The sequence below is a fragment of the Ochlerotatus camptorhynchus genome, unplaced genomic scaffold (genome assembly GCF_037179485.1).
Source record: "Ochlerotatus camptorhynchus isolate MF236.1 unplaced genomic scaffold, CSIRO-AGI_Acam_v1.1 ptg000764l, whole genome shotgun sequence".
Lineage (NCBI taxonomy): Eukaryota > Metazoa > Arthropoda > Insecta > Diptera > Culicidae > Ochlerotatus > Ochlerotatus camptorhynchus.
In genome coordinates this window covers 59448-69676 of record NW_027041231.1, presented here as the reverse complement: position 1 = coordinate 69676, position 10229 = coordinate 59448, and the positions used below count along the sequence as shown (strand labels likewise).

Below are 10229 nucleotides of genomic sequence, written 5' to 3'. Positions count from 1 at the left end.
AAAGTCCACTCGGTTTTATCTTTCCATTGAAGCTTCCCCATATTTCATGAGTCATTTTAAATGATAAACTCTGATGTCCGCATGTGCAGGTTCAAAGTCCACTATCTACAAACCTTGACGTTTGAACCAAACTGGAACCACTTTTCGATACGATTTGTACTCCGGTTCTAATCATTTTCTAAAATTCTCCACCAGTTCAGGCAACTTCAAACTAAACCTACGCGGTCCGTCGTCAAATCAATACTGAATTCGGCATGAGTCCGATGTTTTTCGCCTGACATAAACGACGATAACGTTAATCAAGTGATAACACTTTATTCCGCGCCAATGAGCGGTGTTTTATCTAACCTAATCCTCATCGCTGCTGGAACGGATAAAACATTCGCTGGTTATATATATATAGTCACGGATCGTGCAGGGATTTGTTGGATTATTTCGGTTGCATACGCGAACACTTGAAGATGGGGATTTCCAAATTTAAAAAATGTCGCATTTATTTCTTATCAATGCAAGTCCATTTCTAGCGGTAGCTGCTGCACTACGCCTTCATTGTCGCATACGTTGCTGGCAATTTGACTCATCATATCACAGTATGGCACAAAATCTCCGGAATTAACCTGTCTAATGTTTAATCGCACACGTTCACTTGCCTGTGGAAGATTAAGCGAAGGTTGAACAATTTCGTTTCATGTGGATCGTGAAATGACCTACCTCAACACACCAAGCTGTTGTCATTAGAATCTCATGCTCTGCAGATGGTAGATCATTTTCAATTGCTCTGGACGCCCGAGATAACGCACAAACCATGGCGTAGATATCGATAGCACTATCAGCCAATCGTTTCAAAACAAATTGCATTTCTACGATACCTTTTCCATGCCTGACCAATGCTGATTCAACTGCTATCGCGAGCATATCTGCACTATCGGCACACATTTTAGCCGAATCTTTCAGTGGAGCCGCCACATAGGCGCTCATATCATTGCCATACTTTACTCCAATGGTTCGAGCAGCTCGTCGGGATCCTTCCTCGAAAATAATTCCCAAGTTTCCTATTGGATTCTGAAGTGCTCTTTGAATTTCCCTCAAGTGCGATCCTGCGTATTGGATTCCTGTAAGTGCCACAAACATCCTCAGCACATCGTTAGCTCCTTCGAAAATTCTAAACACTCGAATGTCCCGGAGGAACTTCTCCAACCCAGTAGATTTCATGAAACCGTTTCCACCGAGAATCTGAATCGCTTCATCGCAGACGGTAAACGCTGATTCCGAGGCAAATATTTTGGAGATTGTCGTTTCCATTATAAAGTCTTTGTAGCCTGCATCCATGTTTCCTGCCACCATGAAGGCCATCGATTGCGTCACGTACTGGTACATTGCCATGCGCGCAAGCTTTTCTTGGATATTTCCAAACTCTCTCAGTTTCCGTCCAAACTGTACTCGGCCGTTGATGTGTTCGACTGCTTTCTGGATGCAAATTCGCATCGTTCCTGCCATGGTACCCGCCATGCCAAATCTTCCGTTGTTCAAAATATTCACCGCTACTTTGAAACCATCACCTTCCTTGCCAAGAACGTTCTCGATTGGCACTTTGACATCATCAAAGTACACCTCGGTAGTGTTGGAGATGGTTATACCCATCTTGTTTTCCGGTGGTCCACTGGTAACGCCGGAAAATCCTCGTTCAACAATAAATGCGGTAATCTTATCTTTCATCGTTGCCGTTTTATCGTCTAATACTTCCGTTCGGGCGAAGACTGTGTACACATCCGCAATGCCTCCTCCGGATATCCAGATTTTGGTTCCATTTAGAGTGTAGTACTTTCCGCATCCACTTTTGACGGCCCTGGTCTTGACTGCACTAACATCAGAACCAGCTCCCGGTTCGGTTAAAGCAAAAGCGGAAAAGTTTCCTCCGCTGGTAACTTGTGGTAAGTACTTCCGTTTTTGTTCTTCCGTTCCGTACATCAAGATACCTTTATACCCGATACTTTGATGAGCTCCTATTATCACCCCTAAGCCCAAATCAACCTCGCCAACTATATCTCCTAGGTGGGCGTAGGTTGTGTTGGTCATTCCTAGGCCACCGTATTCTTCCGGTGCCAGCATTCCGAAAAGACCCATTCTCCACATTTCATCCAACGTAGCCGGATTTGCCTCACCAATCCGTTCCGCTTCGAGTGGGTCGTGCTCCTGGCGTAGAAAACGGTACACTGGGTCCATGACTGTGTGGATGAGATCCTTTTGCTCGTCGGATTGCTCGGGGTAAGGAAACACCTGAATAGGTTCAATTTCACCGCGGAAAACGTTCGACATGAAGGAAGTGTTCGTGCGGCGCGTTTCAGGGCGTACGTTCTCGGTGGTTCCTTGACGAATGGACCGATCTTTCGGCTCTTCTTTCGGTTGAGCCGAAACTGTCAACCGCCTAGATCAATGAAATTTACTGAAAATTAGTGGGATCTTTTTCTGGTAAAGGCCTGCTTACCTTGCCAACGGCATCAACTGGCAATGGGTGCCATTACGGCTGATGAAATGTATTCCTAGGCGAATCATGACCAACAGAATCAACGTCCACCACGGTGTGAGCTTGGTGCACCGACTGAGCCCAATTGACTCCCCGAAAGTTCATTTATGTAGGCTTGCACCTTGGAAGGGTTTATTGCACCTGTATTAAGGCTTTGAGCGAAAGATAACTTTCACTGAATGTACCAGCAGTATGTACCTAATTTTATCTAAACGTGACTTTTTTTTCGCTTATCTATCCTATGACGCAAATACATCAAATACATTGATTCAAGAAATTTCTTTTTGTGTGGATTTGAAATGCATAATGTCATTATGACTCGTGCAAAGCTTGTTTTAAAAATAATTTACCCGATGCAAAATCGTCGTTCGCTCAGCGCTTTATCTTAAAATCGCGCATTTTTTTTAATCTATTAATTTATCATTAAATGAGCTGTTTATCCACTAATTGTTTTCGTCCCTTGTTATTTTTTTATTGCAAACCCACCACCCAAACCTATTTGAGTGATGTACGACACAAAAAGAAAATATAATTTGGATCAGCCTAATTAAGATAAATTTATATTTCTAGCGTTCAAAATCATCAGGGCCTAACTGTGATGGTCGATTCTCTTCATCGATTTTCTCTTTTGTTAATAACTCGGTAGTATTAACATTTCTCGGTGCGTTTTTTGCTGGCTTATACAACCACTTCAACTATCACATTTTATTACCATGCCAATGCGATCACTTCTCGAAATCTTTGCTTGCGTCATTTTAAATATCGAAAATGTCGGGAAAGCAGATTTCGCTCGTCGTAAGAAATTTGGTGATTCGCGATCGTGAAAAGGGAATTCCTTTTCGGAAAATTGCTGAAATGTACTCGATTTTGACTGGAGCTGTACAGCACATATGAAAAAAAAAAATACGAAACGTGAAGAATAGTGAGATATTTATCCGATCAGGGACGTCATCGTGATGACATCAGGATTATTCGAATGGCTAAGCAAAATTCGAAGTTTTACATCGAGGGCTATTCTGGAATCGATGAACCTCAATGTTTTTTTTTTCCTGTTCGGGACATGAAACTACTGCGACCAGTAATTTGATCTATTGGGGCCTCCCTTAGCTCAGTCGGTAAAGGCGCAGCTACAAAACAAGACGATGCCCGAGTGGAGGTGGCTAGGTTCGATTCCCGGTCCGGTCTAGGAATTTTCCGGGTAGGAAAATTTCTCGACTTTCCTGGGCATAGAAGTATGATTGGACTTGCCACACAATTATACCAATGCAAAAATGGTATAGGCATCGAAAGCTCTCAATTAATAACTGTGGAAGTGCATCTAGAACACTAAGTTGAGAGCACGCAATAAGCTAATATGCAATATGCAATAAGCTTGAAATGCGAAGAAGAAAAAGAAGTATATCCCGTGTCCTTAGTTTAGTGCATGTCGTATTACTCCATCACTATTGAGAAATGATGAAGTATTCGGTTTTGATACAGTTGTTGTTGTTGTGTGAGGGGCGCCGGTGGTGTAGTGGTAAGCGTGATTACCTCTCACCCTAGCAGGCCTGGGTTCAATCCCAGTCGGTGCCGCCGGGATGTTCTGAGGCATAACATCTCTGATCACGGGGGGAGGGAAGTAAAGCCGTTGGTCCCCGGTTCATGAGTTGATGGGTCGATAGGTATGGTCCAGGTGTGGGAGCTGCATCGGTAGCATTGGTGCTCAGCACGGAAAACAAGATCGACGGAAAATAAATCAAGGGAAAAAAATACAGTTGTCATTCTTGCCTTTATCGCAAGGAATCGATTCTAATTGAAAGGTCCCGCTATTTATACCCTTCGGAGTGTTGGAACACCCTCCAAAGGTGCGCTCCTTTGTCAGTCAAAATTGGCAAAAAAGCGTAATTGATTGCAAAACTGGATCAAATGGTTTTTGAATCTGAATCTCGAAACACTGCTTCTAAATCTCGAAACACTGCTTTTACTTTTGAAAGTGGTTTGTTGTCAAATATACTCGGAGGACGAATTAGTATTCCTTTTTTCCTTGCAACTTCACTTGCAACATTTTTAAATCCTCCTACTCCGTGATTAATGTTATCTAAATAACCTGATTTGTTTACAATTTTTTGATCACTAGCTCTACCTGTAAAGCCCTTCGAAATAAAGTTAATCATACCACACGGGGTACAAAAGACCGCATACTTAATTTGTAATACAAGACTTATACTGAGAATATGTAATTGATTGCAAAACTGGATCAGATGGTTTTTGAATCGGAATCTCGAAACAAACGATTACGCTCTGAATATTACTATACTTATTCAAAAATGCTACCGGAAGAAACTTCTTCATTAGATCGGATTCTGGCCAAAATATTAGCTCTTCCATTTCTCTAGCAATTTTAGTGACACAATTGTTAAAATTTTTAGACAATATAGAGAAGCTTAAACTGAAAAAATCTTGCACAATTTCAAAGGATTTGCTTAACTTAATTTTAGGTAGAAATACCATGAGATGTTTGCTGTTTCACATAGTGCTTCTACCACAAAAACATTATCTTTTCTTATGCCAAGGTATTTAAACGATTGATCCCTCATAACATTAAAATTATGCTACATAAATAGTGACACATCGTCAGTGATACCTGATTCCTTGAACAGATCAGTCACCCCTATTCTGTATTTCGTTTCGAACGAAATTCTCATACAAAAAAATATTTTTTTGTATGAGAATTTCGTTCGAAACGAAATACAGAATAGGGGTGAGTATCTCTATGTTGGCTTGGTATATAGCTGCTTTCACCTGAGCCCATGGATTCAAAACTATTTGAAACTAAAAAAATAATACGTTAAAATAAGCATATAACTGTATTAACGAAACTAGTGTTCAGAATCATAAGGGCCCAACGGCAATGATCGATTATCTTTGGTTAATAACTCGGAAGGATTAACGTTTCTCAATTCGATTGCTGTATTGGAAAATTTTCAGGAAATTTGCCTTCTTCACTGTAGTAATCCTAAGAGAAAATCGATTAAGAGAATGGATAATCGCAGTTAAGCCCTTATAATTTTGAACGCTAGAAATATGTATTCAAAACATGAAATGTTTTGTCATAGAACTACTTGTAATAATTTGACTTACTTGCCACGTGAGACATCCATGGTTTGAGACGATTATGTAAGTCATCGGTTTGGAACTGCGATTCTCACTGTCAGTTAAAACACCACTGTCTACAAACTGCGGGCGTTTACTTTCAAACGATGCTTCTCCGTCACTTTGCCTCTTATGCCTTGTTCAGACTGGATAGTTATAACATGTTATAACGATTGTCAAATAATTGCAACACAGAGACCACCATCAAGATAGCGCTATAACATGTTATAACTCTGTAGTCTGAACGTACTATTACGCTTTTGGACGGGTGGTGTTATATTTAAATCACTATCATTCGAATAATTTGTTGATTCTATAGAGCATACGGGTAACGTAAGTGGATCTTTGTCAGGCATCATTTAGACATATTTTTCAGTCCTCGATTGATGTGGTATGTTCTTGTGTGGTAAAACGTCTTTAATTAATGAATCTTTGAGAATAGCTTTTAGCTTTGATTTTTACGACTCGATAATCTGACGTCTGGAATTTCGAACATCTTCTATAGATACAAATAAGTATTAATCTAAATGTTCATACTCACATCAAAGTGCTTCTGGCAAACATACAACAATTTGTGCAAGTACTGTTGGTAATGGGTTTTTTTAGCATAAACTCTGCACTGTTGTAACCACACTCTGCGCAGATCATATTGCTTCGGCATCGGGAATAACACTAAATCCGGATAGACACTTCTATTGGATGAAATTACAGAGCACTCTATTTTATTGGGAGCACAACAAATTTTAATGCATCTTGAAAAGAGCTTTGCGAACAGTTTTTGGGTTGCGAAAATGAACAAAAACAAGAAGACGCTGTTTTCAAAACAAACAAAATGTCATTATGAGATCATGGTGCATCTGTTCAACAGTGTTACCAACAATCAATACGAAACTTATGATTTTAAATTGGCTCACTACTTGACCTGCCTATTGGTCCCAAGCAAACGATTAACGTACCCCATTCTAGTCGAAATTCTAGTACTACGCAATGTTTGTTTTGATTCGCTATGAAAGTTTGACAGATAAAATGAGGGGTTATTGGTTTTTCCTATGTTTCGAGGGGTGAATCGCTTAGCTTGGGACCGAAGAGAGTACCAGAGCTGAGCCAAAAAGTTGAGCACGTTATTTCGGGACCTTCTAGTCTTAGAGTTACCTCTATGGTATTACCGTTCATTAGTGGTTTGTTCATAAGGTATCGTCTTACCAAAAAACTATTATTTTTAATTTTAAACAACTATTTTTTTAGTACTTTCACTATTTAAATTTTAAAATGTCTTTGGGTTATGGTTTACTGGCATCATACCCTATATACCCTTAAATAACCCAATTACAGTGGTTTAAAGAGCTGTTTGGCGTCGAAGCGTCCTTTCATCATCAAACAGAACGGAAGCGGATATATGTAGGTTTCTGAAAAAGAGTTCTGTTTACGGATGAGAGCAAATTTGAGTTGTTTGGACAGCGAACGTACGGGACTGGTGATCACCAATGACAACAGTAAGATAGCGATCGCTGAGGTACGACTGAAACCATTGCAAAAGGCAGCCGTGGATATCAAACTTGTCTAGTTTTGAGATTGATATGCGGTGATTCAATTTACCGAAAGCAGCAGCAGATATCTGTATGAGTACGATCCGACATACTGTTAGAGATGTAGGAAGTAAGGCACAGCAAGTTAGTGGCAGTGGGGCGAACAGCCATGAAACCATGTTGGTCGATACATATATAGGGCTTACAGTGAGCGAGTAATGGTTCCACAACAACGAGTTCGAACAATTTAGCAACAGCGCTAAGCGAAGTGATACCACGGTAGTTGCCAAGGTCCTGTTTGTTGCACTTCTTGTGTATGGGAAACATGTGCGCTAGCTTCCAACAGGATGGGAAAACGCCGACGTCCACGGATCGTTGAAAAACGGGCAGCAGTGGAGATAACAAACTGTCCAAGTGCGGATTGTACGACGAATTGAGTTTCCTGGAAAACATCTCAGGATTTATGTCAATTCTTCTCATGGTTTGGCCAGAGAGTGGTACGTAACTGGCAGCCAGTCGGGCATTGGCTTCACTCAGTCTCTCGTCCGTGAAAACGCAAGCAGATTTTTCAGAGAATAGATGAGGCCACGTTACCATTATGTATCATAGACGACGGCAGACCAGCTTCATGACGTTGTTCGTTGACAAACTTCCAGAACTGCTTGGGACGTGACTTAAGCTTTCCCTGCAATCCACGCCGATACAGAAGAAAGCACCGTTTCGCAAATCGTTTGTATTCGTGATTGATCCTGCCGTAGTGACGTTGAAGGGATAGTGTGCGATGCTTGGCGAGGGGCACGCTGTACTCAGGACCAGTGTGTCGGATTTAAAATTCAAGCAAAAGTATTTATTGTAATTAATGCATTTCAATGTTGTAATTAAAATAATGCAAATTGTTTTGTCGTATTTAACGTGCTTAAAAGTACACTAAATGTAATTAAATGTACTAAAAATGTAGTTAATGGACTTAATTAAGAAATTACGACTGTAATTAATGAACTTAAAAAGTAGCATGGTGTATCCTTTAAATTTGTCGGACCTCTTAACGGAATCCCTTTATGAAGAGCTTTAAGTGGGTTGGTTTATTTCCTTTAAATACTTGCAGACTTCATCAGTGCCAAGTGGTGTTGAGTACTTGGCACTGATGAAGTCTGCAAGTAGTAGACGAAATACGCGTATCTGTCAAAAGATAAGCAATTATAACGGAATTTAAAGGAAATAAACCAACCCACTCAAAGCTCTTCATAGCATGGTGTAGTCAAAGTAATTAAAGCTGTAATTAATAAAATTAATTTAATAACATCACTTGCCTACGTCGGAATTAAAGGTTGCCCTTCGGGACAATCATGCACATTTTGCCAATTTGCCGGGGTCGGCGTCTTTGACCATTTTCAATCATTTATAGCACGAAAACGTCACTTTTGATCAAAAAGATGTCTGAGATAAAGTGGGGATGTCTTTTTGGGGAAAATATAAACGGTATTTTTTTAAACTAATTTTGATTAAAAATTCCAAAAAAGTGTTTAAAACTCAAATAACACAGCATATTTTCAATATTTAAATTTTTTTTTATTTACCCATCATTCATTTGACCCGTTTGTGGTCTTAATGAATAGTTAAATTTATGCACAAGACAAGAACATTACAAAAAAAAAAAATTTCTAAACTAGACTACAGTACTTTCCCGTTTTTGTCAGCCCCATCTGAAATTTCATAAAGTGACGTCGGATATGGATTCCCGGCCATCTCTGCGAAAAGTGCTGCTGGTGCCTTTATTGAACAGCCTCGCCAGAGCTTCTAGCAGAATGTGCCCTCTTGCGTTGGTACATCTGTTTCCCCACTCCACTGCCTAAGCATTGAAGTCTCCTCCAATGACTACCGATCTTTGTCTAATCAGCTCTTCGGTAAGTCCAACCAGCGTCTCGTGGAACTGCTCCATCATCCATCGGGTGCGTAGCAAATTCATATGAATATTCCGTTAATTTTGACGATCACGAAACCTTCTTCTTGAATAGGGTATCTGCCCATAACTTGTATTGCAGCCATCTCAGCTCTATCCGCCACCAAGTTAGCATTATTGGGAGCGACTCGATAAGGCTGTGCAGTGTCGCAATAATGTAGGTTTATTTGAGTTACCTCTGTTATTGTTGGGACAAAACAATTTAGTGTCATTTGGAGCGAAATGCATGAGAATTCATGCCTAAAAATCAAAAAGTTCAGCAAAATCTGCTGGCTGACAAAATCGGGACAAAGCTGACAAAATTGGGGGTTGACAAAATCGGGAGCTGACAAAATCGGGAACGCACTGTATTACAAAAAGCTATCGCCTTAAAGAGAGTAGTTGTTGAAAGGTTCTTACGGTCAAGTTGAAGTCAAACAATGCAAAACGTCGATAAAAGCACTTCACATAAATCTAATGGGGTCATGTTGTCCATATTGAACATTTCGCGAACCAAGATGAAAAAAATCCCGCTGGCGTAGTCTCCTCTCTGTTGCGTACATCATCATGCGGGGCATCAATTTCTCCTTTCAGCATTTTCGCCACGAAAATCGCTTGAGCGATGGAGCGTCGTCGTTCTAGCGTCTCTAGTCCAAGAAGATGGCAACGTTCCTCATAGGTTGGTAAGTTTGATGGATCATTCCACGGGAGAGTGCAAAGTGCGTATCGAATGATTCAATCCTAGCATTCCAACTGGCATGATACGGGCACCAGGCAACCACACTTGACTCCAAAATTGATCGTACCAGCGAGCAATATAGGGATCGTAAGAGTGCGACTAGTTAGGTACGATCTGAACCAAGTGACAAAAGCAGGAGACATACCAATTTTTTCCAGTCTAGCTAGTAATATCCCATGGTCAACACGATCGAACACAGCTTTAAGATCCGTATAAACAGCGTCGACTTGGGCACCAGAATCCATCCTACGCAGACATGTGGAGAGGAACTGAACTAGATGCGTTGAGACATACCGGTTTGGGAAGAATCCCTGTTGTTCAGTGGAAATGTAGTGCTGGCAGCTGGCAACCAAAGCATCATTTACAATG

At 40.6% G+C, this 10229-nt stretch overlaps 1 protein-coding gene across 1 annotated transcript; it reads right to left on the bottom strand.

Moving 5' to 3' along the window:
* Window positions 1-483: 483 nt before the first annotated feature.
* On the bottom strand, window positions 484-2553 carry LOC135714928 (very long-chain specific acyl-CoA dehydrogenase, mitochondrial-like). The gene is made up of 3 exons (XM_065238323.1): window positions 2486-2553; window positions 712-2425; window positions 484-650 (listed from the first exon to the last, which is right to left on the bottom strand). Exons 1-3 carry the CDS (start codon window positions 2551-2553, stop codon window positions 504-506), a joined length of 1929 nt encoding a protein of 642 aa, XP_065094395.1. The 3' UTR covers window positions 484-503.
* Window positions 2554-10229: the final 7676 nt, after the last annotated feature.